General features: G+C 39.0%; 2 protein-coding genes across 2 annotated transcripts in view; one reads left to right on the forward strand and one right to left on the reverse strand.

The window, feature by feature from the left end:
* Positions 1-6420, forward strand: part of NME8 (NME/NM23 family member 8) — a 47213-nt gene extending 40793 nt beyond the window's left edge. The window contains exons 15-17 of the mRNA XM_014531101.1: positions 3944-3948; positions 4022-4148; positions 6397-6420. Coding sequence (XP_014386587.1) covers positions 3944-3948; positions 4022-4148; positions 6397-6420 — 156 coding nt within the window. The remainder of the gene's footprint in view (positions 1-3943; positions 3949-4021; positions 4149-6396) is intronic.
* Positions 6421-10510: 4090 nt separating this feature from the next.
* On the reverse strand, positions 10511-21887 carry SFRP4 (secreted frizzled-related protein 4). The gene is made up of 6 exons (XM_014531050.1): positions 21508-21887; positions 19740-19820; positions 19577-19642; positions 17292-17490; positions 13440-13503; positions 10511-11391 (listed from the first exon to the last, which is right to left on the reverse strand). The coding sequence occupies exons 1-6, from the start codon at positions 21860-21862 to the stop codon at positions 11206-11208; spliced, it is 951 nt and encodes a 316-aa protein (XP_014386536.1). The 5' UTR covers positions 21863-21887; the 3' UTR covers positions 10511-11205.
* Between the last annotated feature and the right edge of the window lie 6 nt (positions 21888-21893).

The following is a 21893-nucleotide window of genomic DNA, read 5'->3' on the forward strand; positions in this document are numbered from 1 at the left end:
TCGGCTACTGCTACTTCCACTTCCTTTATCATTCAATCTTGCTTTTTTATTTTTTTTGATTCTCCATCACAAGACTGCAAAAATAAATAAATATAAATCACGGCGTTTTTTATAAAAGGTTGATAGGTTTCTTACCTATTAACTTTTTGCAGTGTTGTTGCACTGACTCCTGGTGCAAAACAATTCAAAGATAGTATGTATAACCAACAAATATATGGTGCTGTAATCAATTATCCGACACGCAGAATGTCTCGTCGAGCACTGTTGCACTGAATGTATATCTTTTTCTTCTAACCCTCCCACTCCTGTCTCCTAACGAACATGACGATCAAGTGCATCCATTTGCTGAATGCACCCGAACACATGGGAAGCTTATCCAAGGCACGTGTTCACAATAACGAGGCCGTTTCCAGAACTGGGTATTTTGTCACTCGAGTAAAAATAAAATGTCATGAGTAAAGATTAATCTCTTTATAGTGCAATTCTTAACCTTTTTATATTAACGTCAATATTGGAACAATGTATCTTGGATGTTTTCACTATGTATCTTTGCTACGCAACACCGCACTGATGTACATGTTTACATCCGGTTTTAGAATTGCATTATTGATCATGAGTAACGTGAGTAATAATATTACTCGAGTGATGCCCAACTCATTGAATTATGCAATTTTTTGTCTCTGTCGATGTGTGTCTCCCAAAATGAGTTCGCATGTCATAGGTTCGCCATCACTGACCTAACCTATAGGTTTGTTGTGAGGGCTAAATAATTGATACATTGAAAGTACTTGGAACAGTGCCTGGAATATATCTACAGATATAAACTACAGCATTGTTTTCCTATGCCTGTTGGAAGAGGGATAAATGAAACAAAAAAGAAAGCATTAACTCACACTAATAAGTACAAAGAACAAAGAAAAGCTCTTTGGATGAAGCTGTGGCGTTCTGTCTGTAGCCATGTAGGCAATCTATACAGTTGTAAGTGGCCCAAGTCTTCTGAAAGCACTGTTATTTGCAGGGGTCCATCTTTGGTCATGATTCTGAGCAAGTGGAATGCTATTGCAGACTGGAGACGATTGATGGGTCCCACAGACCCAAGTGAAGCAAAGTTCTTGTCCCCAAACTCTCTCCGAGCCCAATTTGGAATAGATCTTTTGAGAAATGCTGTCCATGGATCATCTAATGCCACTGAGGCAATGCAATCAATTAATAATATATTTGAAGAGGTTGATCCTGAGAATCCCGAGAATCCTGAGGAAAACTAAAGTACAGTACCTCTCTAATAACTGTTATTTCCTTTTCTTGGGCTGTTACAGTGACTGGGTCTAGGACAAGGTTGTTCCGATCAGAACATTCCCTATGTTTCTGACTTAAACTATTTCCTGCCAGACATATTACAGTGCTCCATAGCAACCTTGAAGCCTCAAAGCCAAACCTTGTGCAGGCACCTGGGACATAGTGGAGTAAACAGATATCCTTTGGGTTGCAAGCCTTGGTACTGAACTATTTGTGCCATCTCTCAGGACAGTCTCATGAAGTCCCTCTCCTTGACTCCCCTCCATTTCTCCTCTTTGAATTGCCAAGGTCTCATAAAGCAGCCTCAACTCTATTCATTGAGTATTTGGAAACTTGGAACCTACTAACTATCTGTGGGTGACATATGATAATATGATAGGATATTAGAAACCATAAAGCAAAAGGCAGTCATTTCTATTCCTTGGCAAAGAGCAACTTATTTGGGGAGCATGTGGATTGAAACTGCTTAGTTGTTGATGGAAAACTTGAAAACGTTTCTATCCTGGGCATTGTGGGAAGTGGAGTGTAAGATAGGTGACTTTTGCCATCAAACTTACTTGCCTTCTTTATTTTCAAAGACTCTTCACATGTGCAGTGTTGTCTTCAGCTGGATGAGCCAAATTGAGAATCCGTCCACATAATGAGAAAGCATTGTGAAACGGAGCAATCCCTCCATACCCATTCAAGTTCCCGAGGGAAAGAAGAGTACATCGTTCCCTTAATAGTGTCATTTAGTCTAGGCTTTCTCTAGATGTAAGAACATTATATCAAAACATTAAATGCAAAAATAAAAGTAGATTCTGGCATACTACTACTCATCCCATAAGTCTTATTTAATTACTAGAGGCCCGATGCACGAAATTCATGCAAGGGGCTCAGCCCCCACCACAGCAGCGGCTGCCTCTGCCTTGGCCCCCAGTGTGGCAGCTTTGTCTGGAAGGTCATCTGGAAGGACGTCCAGGAGGAAGTCTGGAAGGATGTCCGGTCTAATTAGCATATTATGCTTTTATTATTATAGCTAGACTAAAGCATGATTGTACAACCTATAAACATTTATGTTGGGAAAATATGTATTGTATATCTGCTTGAACTGTGGGTTTTTGTTTAGTAAAGCACTGGTTGAATGAAAGTTGATACGTTCAGGGAGATGCAAATGTAATGGGGAGACAAAACTCACAAAAACTATCTAACCATAACCACCATAAGACAGTAAGTACATTATTAAGCATGACAGTGATGAATAATTTGTGTTGATGAGGTTAGTGCAACCACATTCTGTTTATAGCATCTAATAGCAACCTGGTATAGATCTATTCTAACATTTGCACATTCCTCCCCCCCTTTTTTTTTTGATAAGGTGAGCATTATGAATAGTATCAGGGACTTCAAATTAGTGTATAATACAGTGCTGAATTGACTGACAGGTGTGTATTTTGATGGGTAGGAGCTTGAGAAGGTAAGAGATGAAATAGATCTTGAATAAAGGGTACGATTTTCAAAATCGAAAGTAATGAAGCAAGAAAGCGAATTTAGTTTTAAAAGTTTCTAAGTAGGTATATCTTGATATTTATACACATATAAGGACATTTTGATGGCTGCTTTTACTATGCCTACTATACTAAATCATATCATTCTAAGGGATAGAATTGTGGGACTGTTTCAGACATGCAAGGCTCTTTTATTCAGCTCATGCTATATGCTGGACACTGTCGCAGGGCTGAGTACACACAGTCCTTGTTCTAAAGGAGCTCAGGACTCTAAAAGCAGGAGATAAAAAAAAAATTGGAGTGCTTTGAGCAGATGCATATAGGAGATGGCGAGGGAGAACGAGATACAAACCACCCAGGCAGGAGGCATGCAGTAATCAATGTGGAAGACAACAGCAATCTGTAGAAATTGTGAGTTAGTGATAAGTGGAATGATTAGAGAATCCTTAAAAGGCTGCATTGCATCCACAGGACTTATGATTGATCACCACTCTATCAAATAAATGGGAAAAGACAATGCTTCCTGGCTTGAGTAACTGACGAGATGCTCCAACCATTCCAAGACAGGGGACCCAGAAGAGAAAAAGAAGGAAATGCCATGAGTTCTGTTTTGCTCATGTGGGGAAGTAGGCATCTGGATTGAGAATAAGTCAGGCTCTCAGTGTAGCAGAGCTAAGAAGGCTCCATTGAAATGACATCAGCAAAATGGTAGAGTAGGCAGCTATAAACTCCCATCCCTCCTTGGGGACATTGAAAACATAAGCAGAATCTGTCAGGACAAACTTTATCAGAGCTCTGGAAAATAATCAAAGGTTTACGGTAACCAAATGAGTACTGAAGCGATAAAGGGGCAACTAAAAAACGGTATGAAAGCTTTGTGACATTTTTACTTGCCTCATCACTTCCCCAAATTGATCACGTTCTTGAAGGTTACAGCCTGTGTTCTCAGCATGGGACTCCGGTCTTTGGTGCCAAAGAGAATAGAGCAGATATTATTAACTAACTAGAGGCCCAGTGCATGAAATTCATGCAGGGGTAGGGTCCCTAGGCCTGGCCAGCGATCGGGGCCGATCTTCGGGGTGATCAGGACGCCTTGGCTGGCCTGAGGCCTGCGGGCTGGGGACAGCCCCTGTGTTGAGTGTCTGCCCTCTGGTGGTCAGTGTGCACCATTGTGACCGGTCGTTCCACAGGTCATTCTGCCATTTGTTTGATTTGCATATTAGGCTTTTATTATATAGGGTTATTGTGTTTTTCTGTTCTAACCTGTCTGGAGGCTACCTGAAGGATGACACAAGGAACATTGAAAACAGGGATGTAAACATGTACACCAATGTTCACAGCAGCATTATTCATAATAGCCAAAAGGTAGAGACCACCCCAGTGTTCATCAACAGAAGAATGGATGAACAAAAATGGTATATAAATACAATGGATTATTATTTAGCCATAAAAATGAATAAAGTATTGATACATGCTACAAAATGAATGGACCTTGAAATATTATGCTAAATGAAATAATCTAGACACAAAAGGACAAACATTATATGATTCCCTTCGTACGAGGTACCTAGAATAGGCAAATTCATAGGGACAGGAAGTATACTAAAGGGAAGTAGATGTGGGAGGGAGGGAGAAATTGGGAATTATTGCTTAATTGGTAAAGAGTTTCTGAATAGGGTGATGAAAAATTTTGGAAATACATTGTGTTGTAAGATGTACAAAATCTAGTCACATTTGAATTATCAGTAAGGATGTTTCTCAAATTTTTAAAATTGCATTTTCTTCAGAATGCATTTTTTAAAAAACTAGGGTAAATAAATTATCAGCTTTCTTTGGATTACGCAGAGGAATAAGCATCGTGTAAATCTTCACCTTTCTCACTTCCTTCACATTCTGCTCTCCTTCAAATCAAATACTTTTATCTACTGTATACATGCTTGAGAGTGTTTGGGTATCCATAATATAGTTGTGTGAATTGGTGCATTGTTATTAGATGGTCTAGAACTTCAAAAGCATTAAAACAATAAGCTCTCTAAAAATTAATAATGTACCTCACCAGCAGATGGCAGGCTTCACTCAGTTGTCTATATATGTGTACGGTCTGTACAAAGATTTTATAAGCAAGATATTGAGAAAGGTTATTTCTTTTAGATTATAGAATTAGTCTTGAGGTAACTAGTCAGAAATCTAATAATGATCAAAGAGATATAGTCAATTACACTTCAGTTTTTGTTGATGTTGGTCTTGAGGGTATTGAATTTAGTGGGTGGGACACCACAGCATGAGGCAGGCACATGGGGGCTGGGATTAATCATACCTGGGAATATCTTCTTGGCCCTGGGAGAAAGGTTAGAAAAGGCTAGAAATTGTCAGGGCTCCAGCTAAAGGGGCTGATTTTGATTCTCAGCTGGACTTCAGGCAGAAAAACCACACATGTGTTTTGGACTACTGTCAATGAGGCAATTGGAGACTGCAGTATTGGTGGGCACACATGAGAGCTCTGAGATGAGTTTTGTAAGAATGATGAGTAACACATGATAGTGAGGAGATGGGTTCCCAATACAAGGACTGGCTCAGGAGGTAGGCCAATGGTATGCCTGTCAGGGAAGCACCTCTATCTCAACAGCCAAGCAGAGCTGTGTCTTCATGAAGTTCACCATACAGAACAGTCCCCATTGTGTAGTACAGGCTTAGACATGCACCTTGACTCTGAAACCAGTTTCTTTGAGAGCCCTACTAAGCCCCTCTGGTGTCTTTCCAAGGTAGGGCGCCTGAAGCGTTCCTGATTTGATCCTAATAACATCCCCTCCCTGGATCCTGTTCCCTGTAAGCAGATGCTCTGTAGAAAATGGAATCATTTCCTAAAACGGGCTATGCTCTATCTGATGGTCCTCCTCTTGGGCTCTCTTGGTGCCCTTTCTCTTCACTGGAAAGACCTCCTGATTCGGATGCTTGCCTGACCTGCGTCTGAACTTGTTCACCCTTGGAGGCTACTTTGGACGAACCTCCCAAGCCAGTTATTTAAATGCTTTTAATAAAGAAATAAATTTTACTGGGCCATTTTCCACATGTTTTTCAGCTGCTAAAATATTTCAATGACGTAATAAATATTTGAAATTTTTAGAGGACTAAACATGTTAATGAACTTGAAAAAAATCCATCTGTATGGTTCAACAGTAGCATTTTAGATATTTCTCAGTACCGTCATGGAATTTTATTCATAATACCATGTTCTGCTTAATGTCAGTTCTTTATATTGTATTGTATTATTCATGTTATTACAAGTTTGTGAGATTTGGTTTCAGCCCTCTGGTTGTGAGTCTGCTGTCAGCTAAATTTTATTGTCAATAAAGTATGATCTTTTTCCCTCTCAAAGTATATCACTAATGTGATCCAAACTTCTAATTATAAAATGGTCCTCATCTAGATGTTGCAGCTACTCATGTTAGCATTATTGAATTATAAAACTGTTCTCTTACAAATATTGCAGCTAGGTATATTAGGCTTATGCTATCCGAACAGGTAAAGGCAAAATTACACATCATAGCATTTCTTATTGCCATTAAATACCTCTAAAATGTTTGTGGTGTTTTTTTTTGTTTTTGCATTCTAGTATAAAGAGACCTTTCTTGGATAGGATAAATACGTAAAATCTGTAGTCATACTCAACACATTTTCTCTTCAATAAATTTGAAATAAAATATAAGAGACATAAAAGTTTTTGAGGTTTAGGGATTCAAATAGTGTATTGATGACAATTACAAAAGTCGACAGAGGCATTTTGTTGCCTGGCACCACCACTTTATAGATTTTGCTGAAAATGTAGTGGCAAAATCTCAATATTTTTATCACTGTCATACTGTGATGGCCATGAGGATGTGAGTCTAGACTCCAACCACAGGGGCCATAATTATCCAAGTATCTGGACACCACAGTCTGAAATCTATTGCTACCGTTGCATCAAGACCAGACTGTCCCTGGGCTGCTCCCAATGACAGAGCAGTAGGATACAAAGGCAGAGCCATCCCAGGAGATGAGGGACTCCCTGATGTTCCCAATAGACTTGCCAAACCGTCTTTAACATCAAGGCAATCTCAAGTGCTTCCTTTCCTCTTTCCAATTCAGCTCCTGCCTATTCTCTCTCTCAGGTGTTTTCTCTAATAAAATCCTTTCACATTTAGTTTAATTCCCTCTTGGTGTCTGCTTCTCTGATGACACAGATTAACAAACACATAATCAATGAAACAGTTTTCATGTCTGTGTAGCTTAAATTCATCTCTCTCATTTTTGTAGTATCTTCTAATTGTAAAAGCAACATGTTTATTAGAAAAAATACCAAAAAACCTATCCATGCCCCATTTTTTTTCTGGTCCTGAGAATTCAATAACAGTAGAAAAAATATTGTCACAAAACGTTGTCCTATCCTAGCATGCCTGGGAACCACATTTAAAGGTCTATTCTCACAAGTTATTGGCAAAACAAACTCTCATACATTTATGTTTTGCAGCTGTGAAAAATGAAGATTCCATTGCATTTCTTACAGGGAAAAAATATTTATGTGTCATTATTAAATCCATATATGCAAACAGGGAGAACGTATGAAAGGATTCATATAAAATGCTAATTTGACATTTGGGGCAGCTCTTTTGATATTTGGGGTGCTTTTGTTTTTCTTTTTGTTTATCTCTTTTGTTTGAATAATAAAAGGGGGATGTTTCTTTGCCATCATAGTGTCAAGAATTTCCTGGGGTTGGGGAGGGGAGTACTGATGTTAACACAGATCCCTATCCAGGTACTTGATCTGAGAACACAATACTGCTTGCTTATTAGTTAAGTCACAAAGGTAACAATAAACTAAAATTTTTGGCATGTCTGTCAGTATAACATATCTCGCAGTATAAAATGCTTTTTTCAAAAAGTATTTTCTGTTAGGAAATATGGTCAGTATTAGCACATATTATAACCTGAAGCAGAAAATTGTTCTCTTGTTGTTTCTTTCGTGATAGATGAGTATTCCCTCTAGTAGCACGGTTTTATGTTACTGAAAAACAACTACACTTTGGTCAGCTAAAGTAAAGTTGAGTAACTCTGGGGCCCAAGATCTTTCTCTAGCTACATGTGTGACATCAATCAAGCCCTGACATCAACAAGCTAGATGATGACCTATAACGTCCCATTCGACTTTTTCATTCCATGCTCCCAAATAACCATTTTTCTTTCTGAATTGGTGATAACAGCAGGTAGAGACTTGTGGTAAATTTTTATTTATTTTTTATTCAGGAACTGGTTCCACCAAGCAGGAGTACCCTTGAGCTAGCTCAAGTAAAAGAATTTTACTCTAAGTTTGCCGTGGACAATCTTCTAAGCATCCAAGGCCAGAAACCAAAAGGGTGGTCATACTGCATTGGTTTAGAACTGGAAAATAAGAAACTAAGGTTATTTATTTAAGTTCTCATATATCTTATAAGAAAGCTGGAAAGAGAAAAAAAATCTATTGGCATTTCTGTTAAATCCTAATTCTTTGGTTTCTCTAGCTGATAAATTATATTAAATTGGATTCATTTAAAAAATTGAGATAGTTGCATAGGTTTTCCCCCGAAGTTGAGAACTCTATCTTATCTACCTATCATCTATCTATCTACCTACCTACCTACCTACCTACCTACCTACTATACCCACTTCAAGGTGGTCAGTCATTCATTTCCCAGCTGCCTGGAGGTTGGGAGTGGCTCACAGATGAAGAGAGGAGCTTCACCATAGATGACATCCAGTTCCCAGCTAAATTTATAAAAACTATGGGAAGGAGGAAACAAACTCAGTGAGGAGTTGGAAAGTCAGCACTTTGATACATCTATGGTCCAAGCATGCTGGAGGAAATTTAATAACATGATCTGGAACTTTCCTTGTGGTCATACTCCTCAGCCTAGCAATGCTACCTAGATGAACATCTCCAAAAACTACTTAAGGATGGGCACAGGTACTAGCTATCAAGATGTTTGTCTATTCAGTGTGTTCTGTTAAGAAACTAGCTAGTCCCCAATAACATAAGGACTTGTTGAGTGATACACACCATGGAATATACCACAGTCATTATGAAGGAGGTGGCATCAGCTTAATAAGAACTATGAGTGAAGAAGGCAGGTTATGAAACAGTATGCGTTATAGGCTCCTAGTTTTATTTTTTTTCCAAATCATAATATGCATAGGAAACACCTGGAAAATTATATACCAAAATACTAATAGTGAATACCTCTGAATTGTGGTGAACGGGATTATGTAGGATTTTAATTCAATTACTTTTATTTTATTTTATGTATTTATTGAATGCTTTATAGAAAACACACATTTACCATATTATTGAAAGACGAACAAAATTATTTTAAAAGTGCCTCCAGTTGTCTTCAATTACAAAATGTGTTGATAAACCTATAGTAAAATACGTTATTTTTAAATTAAAGTAACCCAACTCTCATAATTTCCATTTCAGAGCTAGAACCTCAGCTTTCCTCTCCATGTATTTATATTTACCTCCTCTCACATGTATTTAGGTGGAGAAATATTTAGGTGAGAAAAATAAACTTTTGACTCTCACACAAAGGCCAATTCCATATTTGTCATATTGTGAGCTAATGTTCATTTTCAACTTTTTCAAAATAATATACAAATGGCCACCTTGTTAACCTTTTATCGATTAATCAAACTGATAAATGTGCCTGGTTAAATTTTTGTGTGATAATCAATACATCATTTAAATATTCAAAGTAAGCAGTATTTAAATTTGTAAAGTCATCTCCAAACTCTTTACTTTCTTTTGCACTTAACAACAACAACAAAAAAAAGGTCTTACATAAGCATTTTATCTCCTCCCCCATGGAGTTTCATTTCTAAGTCCCCTTCCCCAAAGAATTCCTACTATGCTAAGAAGGTGAAGTAGGCTAGCAATGCCTTTTAATGGCTTTTCCTAGGTTTCTTTAGTTTGGATGCTATGCTAAACACCAACCTGGCTTCCTTAAGGGCCGATGAGATTTGGCTTTTGTACAGCAAAAACACTACCCTTTTGTGGGTCAATCTATTGGATTCCTTTCATTCTGTTGCCCTGGGGTAGCAGTGCAGGCAAAGTCAAGCTTTCAGGGGGAGATGAGTGCCTGTCCTATTCTTCCACTCTCCCCTGGCTTACCCACACAGCTCACTTCTGTGTCCCCATGGCTATAGGTATGAAATAAAACAATTTGTTTAATTATATTGTGTGAATGCCACGTGTACCTTATCCCTTTTCTGAAAACCAGGGACCATGGTACATCCTTTAGAGGAGATTTAACTCTTAACCTTTCAGGTTGTTGTTTTACGTTCCTGAGTAGTGGATGGACAAGTGACCTTTTCCAGGTGCACAGTTGGTGTGTGGCAGCGGTCTCATAGCAGGCTGGCAACCTGAGGTTTTGGATCCTGACCCTCCCACCTCAGGTCCAAGGCCCTTGTAAACACCTGCAACCAGCAGAGAGAGTTGGCCTCAGGAAATCTAGGATGTCCTGGGAGTGAGACAAGTACCACACCCACAGGTAAGATATTTGGGGTCGACTAGCTGGTACCTCAGTCATAATAGCTGAAAGAAAGTCTGTTTCTGGTGACACTTAAAGGGTACTGATGAGAAGCATGAATGTAAAATCAGAGCCCCCCCCCCCCCGCCCCCCATACCATGGCATGGGAACCAGAAAACAAGGACCCAGATGTTGTTTGCCTGCCTTTCCTTTTTATTTATTCATCATCATCATCATTTTATTTTCTAGAGTTTATAGCTAAACACAGAGCAGAAAGGCTTCTTTGTAAAAAAAAAGGAAACAATACACACACACAAATACTCATTACAATGTTCCATATCCTACTTTTCTAGATTGTTTAAAAATCCCCTTTCATTACAAAAATTCTTCCACAAACAATAAAGATCTTTTAAACATCCATTCCTCTTGCTTTTACTTTCAATCACATTTTTTTTTAAATTGCTAAGATTCTAACAACAGAAGTCAAACTGAAATAAAACATATTGTAAAAAAAAATAGATGCTTTCTTTTTTTTGCAATGTGGTATTTATTTTACAATGCACACAGTAGATCAAATTGAAAGAACAAAAGTGTATTTCCCTACCTGGACCTCTCATAGAATATGCACACAGTCTATTCTGAACACAACAAGGTTTTTTTTTGGACCAGCTTTCATATACCTTCCATACCAATGGGCATACCTACCACTACGCTTGTAGTGGTGTAAAAAGAAAAACTGAAGCATATCATTAAGAAAAATGCTGCAAGATGTGTCTATGAAGAGTACCTTAGTTGTTAAGACAAGGGGTGTGTGGCCTTCCATGGGCCGTCTGGGCAACGCCTGGCCTCATCCTGAGAGGAAGTCTCCGTTTTGGAAAGCAGTTAGCTCACACTCTTTTCGAGTTTGTTCTCTTTGGGGCACTCCTCGCTTTAATGTTCTTCTTGGGGCTGGCTGGCTTGGGAGCAGGTGACTTTCCCTTTGGTTTCGGGGGATGACTACGACTGGTGCGCCCGGCTGTTCGCTTTTTGTCCTGGATGGTTCTCTGTTGTTCCTGCAGCCTCTCTTCCCACTGCTGGGAGGCAATTGGTAAACATGACTGTCAAGTACATCTCACCCCTTTATGCTACTCCACTAATATCAGAACTAATGACATTTCCCCCCCACCGTTACATACTAATCATGACAGTAGTTGTAATAGCTACTCTCCATTGTTGAGCACTTATCATGTACCAGAGAATCATGATGCGGTTTGGACATGCATTCATGTCATTGAAACTCACAACAGCCCCTCTGGGTGGACACCATTGTCATGACCAGGATCCAGCACACCACGGTTATTTGCAGAAGGCCACACAGCTGATAAATGTCAGAGCTAGGATTCAAATTCACCAGTCTGACTCCAGAGCCCAAGGCCCTCTAATGCAACATTCCTACACAGCAAAGCTTTCTAAAAATGGCAGACCTGGCTAAAAGCAGAAATGTATCCAGCCCAACCAGAAATCAGGGGCCTCTCACCACACTTATGGATTCACTTAATTCTCTTATATCCAATAGAAGACAGAAGCACCACCTACAGCTAGTAATCCACTCCAGTGTTAGCTAGCCAGAGCTGATGGGAAATGTGTCATTCTGAACAGTCAAGTTTCCTTGATAGAAAAGGACTTACTATTTTTAACATAAATACTATTTATTTAAACAGCTGCATAATAAAAAAGTGAGTCCACTTAAATAGATATTGCTTTTTATTATAACACACATGTTGCAACTTTGTTAGAATATATTTCAATCAACAAAGAGTTTGAGCACCACCGTAGGGCAGGCATTCTCCTAAGCACAAAAATTGCAATGAAATGAACACCCTCCTAAGATGTTCTAAAATAGTAAACTCTTTACTGTATGTTGCTACTGTGTGGTGATATTTTCAAATTCCTACTGAAGTGTATTGTAATGTTTGTTAACAAAAGTAAATGGTCCAAACAGCTGATTCTTGAAAGCTTTTTTCCCCTTCAGGTCCTCATGGTGGACTTACCTTCTACATTGATGCTTCTAATCTACTGCAGTCTTGGGAACCAGATAACTAATTCTTCCAGAATTTTCTGTCCAGTAACACTAAGGTGTACTCCTGAGCAACTGATGAGATTTTAGCTCAGATATAACAGTAGTGTTTGGTTCTTTTAGTCAGAAATACACTGAGTAGGAGAGGCTGTGTTATATGTTAGTATTAATATAACTCTCCCCTTAATCAAGTGTTTTATTAATGCAAACAAGGAAATCATAAATAGTTGCAATACTTTTGTGAACCTTAAAACACAAATTCTCCTGAATACATCTAAACATATTCCAGGAGAAGAGATAGTTCAAAAATTTCAAACCAAAGACCTTATTTCTTTTTTTAAAATATATATTTTTATTGATTTCAGAGAGGAAGGGAGAGATAGAAACATCAATGATGAAAGAGAATAATTTATCTGCTGCCTCCTGCACCGCCCCTATTGGGGATCGAACCCACCACCTGGGCGTGTACTCTGACTAGGAATTGAACTGTGACCTCTTGGTTCATAGGTTGACGATTAACCCTTGAGCCACACTGGCTGGGCCCAAAGACAGTATTTATTTAGTTCTAGTATGACTTCACATGTCTGGGCATAAAATTACTCTAACTCTTCCAATTGAAATACCAATATTTCTATGACATTACCACTAAAATCATGAATAGTACAAAATACAAAATAATTTCTATAAGTACAGGGAAAAAGATTATGTTTTGTACTGTGATAGGATGAGTTTTAGAACTAGGTATTCACACCTCTGCATGTATATGTCTGTTTTAATCCCTCTGGATATAAATTTTGCTCAAGTACCTGACTGTTTGCTAAAGCAATTACATGTAATACAATAAAGAAACCAAAAAATTCATTTAATCTGGAAATAACCAGTAGGTAAGTATCAGATGCAGCCAAATTGTCTTTGAAGTTGAAGAGAGATGTATGATAAAAATTCAAGTGAGAATAGCTATAATCATAACTACCTATCCAAAAGAATGGGAAGAATCCCCAAATTCTACAGATTTTCTTTACATACACTTAAATCCATATTCCTAATATTGTTAATTATACTTACTATGGATCTTTTACTAAGCTGGTCTCTCCATTTTTCAACTAAACAATTTTCAAGAAGCATCATCCTGAAAAAAGAGTAATTTATCTTAATAAGCAATTTCTGTTTAGGAAAGTAAAAAGTTTAAAAATACAAAAAATTAAAAAATGTTCTTCAATAACCTCACAATCCACCATTTATATTTTGTTGATATATCCTTATATTATACTAGAGGCCCAGTGCACGAATTTGTGCACCAGTGGGGTCCCTCAGCCTGGCCTGTGGGATCAGGCCTAAACTGGCTCTCCTACATCCCCGAGGGGTCCCAGATTGTGAGAGGGCACAGTCCAGGTCGAGGGATCCCACCGGTGCACGATTGGGGCTGGGGAAGGATGCAGGAGGTTGGCCAGCCAGGGAGGGACTGCAATGCCTCATCTCGCCTAGCCAGACCCCAGCAGCAAGCTAACCTACCGGTGGGAGTGTCTGCCTCCTGGTGGTCAGTCATAGCGAGTAGTTGAGCGGCCTTACCATATCATTAGCATATTATGCTTTGATTGGTTGAATGGCTGACTGGACGACCAGACACTTAGCATATTAGGCTTTTATTATATAGGATAGGGTGGGGCAAAAATAGGTTTACAGTTGTGAGTATGCAAAAACAGTTTATTATTGTATAATTATTTATTAATTATTGTATTATTTTCCATATGAATAACTGTAAACTTACTTTTGCCCCACCCTGCATGCATTTTATTATATAATTAGAATTCAAAAATATTATTTTAATAACCCAATAATATAACAACTATGAGTATCTATAATATATTCTATTTCTCTCCCTCCCCTTCTCTCTATCTTCATATATTTCAATGCATAGTGCCAAATTATTTTCAAAATGATTAAACTTTAATTCAATTTGCTAACATTGAATTAGGTAAATACTGAATCTTGTTTTTATTTGGATTAAAGAATTAAGGAGATAATTTTTAAATGTTTTATTTACTCTTTGTATTTCTTCTGGATCTTGTCTCTATAGATTTAGGTACAGACATATCTATGTTGCAGACTTAATGTTGAAATATTATATGAACTCTTTAGAGAGTAAGATTACTATTCTGTTGTCACACCTGTTGTATTTTCTCAATTTTTATTTGCCTTTTTATCTGTGATTTTTATGTACATACTAATATGTGGTCAAATATGTGTACTGACATTTTTCCTTGTAATTTTTTTACATTACTTTTATGTTTACAAATTATTTTGCCATTCAGATAGCATACATTTATTTACTTAATTTTATCCTTTTTAAGTCTTTAAAATACACTGCTGGTGGGAATGCAGACTGGTGTAGCCACTATGGAAAACAGTATGGAGTTTCCTCAAAAAGATAAAAATGGAACTGTCATTTGACCCAGTGACCCTACTGCTAGGAATATATCCTAAGAATCCTGAAACACTAATCAGAAATAATGTATGCACTCCTATGTTCATAGCAGCGCTATTTACAATAGCTAAGATATGGAAACAACCCAAGTGTCCACCAGTGGATGAGTGGATAAAAAAGGTGGGTACATTTACACAATGGAATATTATGCAGCTCTAAAAAAGAAGGATCTCTTACCCTTTGGGACAGCATGGAGGGACCTGGAGAGTATTGTGCTAAGGGAAATAAGCCAGTTAGAGAAAGACAAGTATCACATGATCTCACTTACATGTGGAACCTAATGAACAAAATAAACTGACAAACAAAATAGATCTAGAAACATGAAAGCATGGAACAGACTCATGAATCTCAGAGGGAAGGGGTAGAGGTGAGGAAAGAGATTAACCAAAGAACCTATATGCATATATGCATAACTCATAGCCACAGACAACAGTGCTGTGAAGGCCTGGTGAGGGAGTGGAAGAGGGGTGGAGGGAGTCAATGGGGGGGACGAAGGGGACATCTGTAATATTCAACAATAAAGGTAATGTTAAAAATGTATCTCTTTAATCCATTTGAAATATACTTTAGAGTAGAGTAAGAAGTGAAAATACGTACTATTTTTCCAAATAAAAATATTTGCAACTTTCACTAAATATTTTTATTTCCTATTGACTTGCCATATTTCTTGCATAATATAGGTTCTTTTATGCATTAGAATCTGTTTCTTCTGCTTTATTTATCTTTATGTCTACTCTTGTACCACACGATTTTAACAAGTATAGCCTCCTACCAATTTGAATGTCTCATTAAGCAGATTTCCTCTCTTCCCTCTTATTTTCAAAATAACATGCCCTTATCAGTTTACTCTTCCAAATGATCATTAGCATTATTTGTGAATACATAAATTCCAATTGTCACAAAATTTTTACTGGGATTTTGATCAGAATTGCATTAAATTTACAAACTAACTTGGGAAAGATGACATGAAAACTCTTATCTAATTAATTAATAACCCATTTGTATATCTAAATAGAATTTACTGACTAGCAACATGGCACACCCCCAGAGCCGCACCTAATACTGTAGCAGATACAAACACCATGTAAGAGGAAAGCCTAGAAATATTCATTCGGCATTCACTCATTCAGCTTCTTTAGAGAAGCAAGATATAAGTAGACCAGCTTTAAGGAACAGCTTCTTTAGAGAGGCAGGATACTAGTATAAGTAGAACAGCTTTTTCAGGAAGGTGCCCAAGTGCTGATAGAGTACAGAACAAGAAAGTTTCAAGTGAGGTCAAATTCAAAAGATTTTTTTTAAGAAGTAGAGTTTTGAGCTGTATCTAGACGAAATAAACAGATAAGCATTGATGACAGAGAATCAAGGGGAACACTTGTTATATAAAAATGAATAATTTTGCTGGAGAAGTATATTGCAGCAAGTTTGGGGCTCATCCTGGAACCTGTGCTGAAGTGTTTGATTTTTATGTTATAAGGAATATACTAATACATAAAACGTTGGTAAGGAAAGAGATTTGGGGAGACACACTCCCAGCTGGAGATACGAGTGTGTGTGTGTGTGTGTGTGTGTGTGTGTGTGTGTGTTTGCGTGTGTGTAATACTGTACCAAAAATTGTAAACTAAGTGTATATAATGGAAAAGTGTGGAACTGTAATCTCAAATGGCCATCTTTACTTGATCTGTAAGTTATTAAAGAAACTTTAGAACATTCAGTATTTGCCACAGTAAGATTGATTTGAATGACTTGAAATGAATTGTTTTTTTTTAAAGCATTTTATTTTTTTAAATGTATTTTTATTGATTTCAGAGAGAAAGGGAGAGGGAGAGAAAGATAGAAATGTCTATGATAAGAGAGAATCATTAATAGGCTGCCTCCTGCATGCCCCTAGTAAGGATCAAGCCTGCAACTTGGGCATGTGCTCAGACCAGGAATCAAACCCTGACCTCCTGGTTCATAGGTCAATGCTCAACCACTGAACCACACCAGCCAAGCTGAAATGAATTGGTTTTACCCAAAGTAATTTATCTGCCTTTCCATTTTTGAAATCATTTAATGAATTCCATTGGTTTTTAAAGATCCTATTCAAATACTTATATTTTTATTTTTCCTTAATTCTGTGAAGAATTACTTTATCTATTATAATAAAAGTGTAATATGCTAATTAGACCAGATGTCCTTCTGGATGAAGCCAGGGCTGCAAGGGAAGCCTGGGTCCCGGGTGCCAGAGGGAAGCCGGTGCCGGCAGCCGGGGAAGGAAGACCTACTCTTGCACAAATTTCGTGCATCGGGCCTCTAGTAGTTACATAATATTCCAAGGAAGATTCTATTAAAATTGCTTTTTTAAAAGACTGGTACCTTTTTTTTTTTACCTACTAAATGAGACTCATGTTTTCTTAAGCCATATGCAGTTTCTTCTGCCCCTCTGTGCCTACCGTGAGCGCCACTCATAACACATGATGAGAACATCTTGATGGGGCAGGATGTGAGGACACTGGCAGGAAGAATTCGTAATGAGTGGGACTTGAGTTCGAGGGATGGGTGATGAGGACTTGAAGATCTCTTTCACATCCACCACTGTCGTTACTTCATTACAGCCACTCCTCTGGACAGCTTTTATTTTGGCATGGATGACTGCAATTTAAAAATTGATATAAGTGTTGTTGAAGCCTTTGGAGAAAAATAGGATGCTGTATTCATGCCAACTCCCAAGCCTCTCTTAAAGAATCACTCCTGTAATTATGGTCATGTCCAAGTTGCCCAAACGCAGACAAAAAGCCCACAATCACATGCTAAATATAAGGTCTCCCATATTGTCAACATTGTCTTAAAAGTTCATGCTCAAGATGTAAAAGTAAATTGACAAGCAGGCTTAGTCTGGGTTCTGCCTTTGGGTCAGTGACTGCTCTTTGTGCTATAGATAGGGTTTGATCAGAGAATTCTGTAGATCCTTCTCAGCCCTACAGTTCTATAGTTATAAAATTAGGTGTGTGGTTTTTTTGTTTGTTTTTGTCAAAAACATATCAGGAAATGTAGTCAATAAAAATTTCATATAAGCAAATATTTGTTTATACTCTGCCTTGTGATGACCTGAAGTGAGACTCATATATTCTCCGAATCAGAAGCCACCTTAAAGTTTGTATGGTTCAATTACCCATCTGACCCATTAGAGTCATAAGATTTTCGACTGGAAGGATTCTCTGAGGATCACCGTTCTCAATCCTTTAACTTCCCACGCTATCGAAGCAAGGTCTGAGGTGAGTAGAGGTAGAACTGTTATTACAGATGGTTGTTTATGTTACTGTGCCTGTTCACGCTTTAAATTCTGGCTCTTTCGGTCCCTTGCTATTACTGCCGGCCATGCAATTGTAATCAGCCTACTATGGACCTGCTTTGGAGTCCATCTGAGAAAGCTGGTTTATGAAGAAGCCAAAGGATTGAAATAGAAATGGTTTCATCATCAAAGTAGCAACGAAGCCAAGACACCCAGAGAATAGCATCAGAGCAAAACTCAGCTGACAGACTAAGTAGATCATATTAAGACTATATCTACATAGAACAGGTTTTAAACAACAAAAACCTACTTAAAAAGAAAGTGTATATTTTTGGTTGAATTACCCACATTAGCTATATATGATTCTCAAATCTGACAACCTAAAAAAAGGTTATTTTTTCAGACTTTTATGTTGCCATTATCTTCTTTCTTTCATGTGTGTATATAATATATTCTTATGATATACAATGTCAGTTTGAATATGAAAAACAAACTTAGCAAATAAAATGAACAGTTTTTCCTAAAATAGTTTTTGTTATTTCAGCAGAAATAATTTAAGAAATCCAAAGAAACATAAAATAGCCCAAATAGATATTTAAATTTTTTAAAAATTAAAATTACTTTCAAGTGATGATAGTAAAATTAAGTTGACTTAAAACATTCACAATAGTATTATTGACTTATTCTTTGAAGAAAGTGATGTGTGTGTGTTTTCAAATAAGAAGAGGGCATTTAAGCTATGCCAATAATTACAGCAACAGTCTTGGCATTAACATATTCCTACAACTTTTTAAAAAATATATATTTTACTGATTTTTTACAGAGAGAAAGGGAAAGGGATAGAGAGTTAGAAACATCGATGAGAGAGAAACATCGATCAGCTGCCTCCTGCACACTCCCTACTGGGGATGTGCCCGCAACCAAGGTACATGCCCTTGACCGGAATCGAACCTGGGACCCTTGAGTCCGCAGGCTGACACTCTATCCACTGAGCCAAACCGGTTAGGGCACCTACAACTTCTTTAAGGTATTAAATATTCATCGCTACTGATAAGATACATGAGCAGATCTTAATTATTGGGCCTATGGGCTTCAGATAATCAAATCTATTGATCACTCACCCATCCTCCCTGCAGCAATGAAATCTTATGAAAAGAACAAGTGAAGTGTGCTGTCCTGGCTGGGGAGGACTTCTCACCAAGTCAAATAGGATCATGATGTCAAACTTGCCAACTGAGCCGTATCCCTGTTTTCATCTGAGTAATTTACTTTGTACTTATTTGATTTACCCAGAAAAGCAATAAGTTTTATAGTTGTTATTATGCCGTTTGAAAGTCATACAGTTAACTACAAAAATCACCAAACCTCTTCTTTACTTTATGGCCAGCAGACTTGGCTTTGGAATGTGCCAAATCCCAAAGTGAATGTTCTCATTAGATGACTTACCATAACTGTAGTTTTTGCTCAGATATGTTGCCAGAGTTGGCTTCACTTTTTTGCACTTGCACCGGTCTAAAGAAGGCAAGAGAAAGACAAAATGTTGGAAAAGGATTCAGAGAAGTCATTCTGGGGAGAAAAAAATGCTGAGTCTTGAGGACAAAGAACTCACCCGGGCTTAGGCGTTTACAGTCGACGTCAAGAGGCTTTTCCTGTACCATCATGTCTGGTGTGATATCTATCCACTTTGCGTCTGAAACACACACAGGGTCACACGGGTGTGGTCAGTGATTTTGGTCAGTTCGCCCAGCTGGAACAAGGAACCACCTAGAGACATAAACTAATGCAGCATCGCGAGCGCGCGCGCACATACACACACACACACACACACACACACACACACACACATACACAAACACACACACACACACAAACACACATACTAAATAGTATAAATGGCATGCGATTGTGGACTATTTCTTTCACATAGACATCCCTGGGTTTGGGAAAGACTTTCAGGCGAGACTGCCTTATCCAGCACAAAATGCTGTGAACACACTTCCATTTAACTTTCTGATACATACAGCCAACCCGGACAAATTGCGCCATTCCTTTTCAAATCCATTTTAAAATGTTGATCAGCTTATACTAAACAAAATAGCCGGAGTATTTCCAAATCCCCACCTTACATTTTGCAGTGCAGAAACAGTCCATAGCTGCATAATCCAAAACAAGTACAATCCTCTGTCATTTATATAATTTAAGTAAAAAAAGATAGCTTTTTCTTAAACTGAATTAGAGAGGCGTTTCGATTTTTCCCCTCCCTTGGTAAGCACTTCACTTTACTTCCCTTCCTTCCTGTTTTGGTCAGTGCTCTGAGGGGTATGCATAACTTGAGGCACTACACCATTATCTCTTTGAATGTGGGGCAAGCTGGGTCATGCGTAAGAAGAATGCAAAAATATTCTTAGGTTTCACTTCAACAAGTGGACTTAAACCTGCCCCTTCTTCCTAGGAAAACAGTAAAATGACCAAGACAAAGGAAGGGAGTGGAAAATGAGATCTAGTGAACTAAGATGCCGCAAATGTTGGCTCGCGGTTAAAGATCATTAGACAGACATCCCAACTTTCCAGGGTGACTAAATTCACAAGTGCACTGCTGTGGGGAGCGATGCCTGGAAATGCGTTTTCAGGGAGTGATGCTTGGAAATGCTTTTTCAGAAAGAGCTTTCAAGAGCTAACATTAAGGGGAGAATCCTGGTGGGATTGCTTTAAAGATGAAAGGAATTCTAACCGGTTTGGCTCAGTGGATAGAGTCTCGGCCCACAGACTGAAGGGTCCCGATTAGGTTAGATTCTGATCAAGGGCACATACCTCGGTTGCAGGTTCCATCCCTGGCCCTGGTCCGGGCGTGCGAGCGCGGGAGGCAAGCAATTGATGTCTCTCTCTCACATCCATGTTTCTCTCGCTGTCTCTCCCTCTCTCTTCTACTCTCTCTTTCTCTCAAAAAAAAAAAAAAATCAATGGAAAAATATCCTCTGGTGAGGATTAACAAAAACAAAAAATATTTTTTTAATAAATCAAAGGATACGTGTAAGGTGCTTAACGCTGGCTCAGGCCCACCTTAAGACCTCCATTCCTTTTGACTGCTGCTGCTATGACTATTCTGTTCTTACTGTAAATGAAGCTGTCCCCAGTGGCTCCCTTTGTAAGCAAAATCCGCCCCCTTTAATGGGACAGGGTGTTCTTCCGCTCTGAAATTCCTACCGAGAAATCAGACTCTTCTAGAAGTGAAGTCACCAGCCCTGCCCTGGGAGGTAGGATGGGGGAGGGGCCGACCGACCACCTGCGGGCAGCTGTCGGTGCGGCAGACGGTTCTCCCGGGGCAGCGACCGCCAAGGGTGTGTCCTCATCCCCCTCCGTCCTTCCCCGGGCCTCACCCTCTGGGAGGTCAGTGACGATGGCCTCCGGCGAGATGCACACGCCGCGGTCGTAGACGGGCAGGTCGCCGCAGGCCAGGCTCTCGGGCCAGCTGTGGTTGTACATCTTCATGAGGGGCTCGCAGTCGTCGCGCGCGCGCTGGCACACCGACTTGCAGGGCTTGATGGGGTCGTGCAGGAACTCCAGGGTGCAGATGGGCGCGTACATGGCGCAGAGGAAGAAGCGCAGCACGGCGCTGCAGTTCGCGTCCACCAGCTCCTCGTACTGCTCGATGGCCAGGATGGCGTTCTCCTGCGTGCTGTGGTGCAGGTGGTTGGGCATCCGCGTGATGTTCCAGGGCATGTGCCGGCACATGGGGATGCGCACCGCCTCGCACGGGGCGCCG

The sequence above is a fragment of the Myotis brandtii genome, unplaced genomic scaffold (genome assembly GCF_000412655.1).
Source record: "Myotis brandtii unplaced genomic scaffold, ASM41265v1 scaffold1186, whole genome shotgun sequence".
NCBI classification, from domain to species: Eukaryota; Metazoa; Chordata; class Mammalia; order Chiroptera; family Vespertilionidae; genus Myotis; species Myotis brandtii.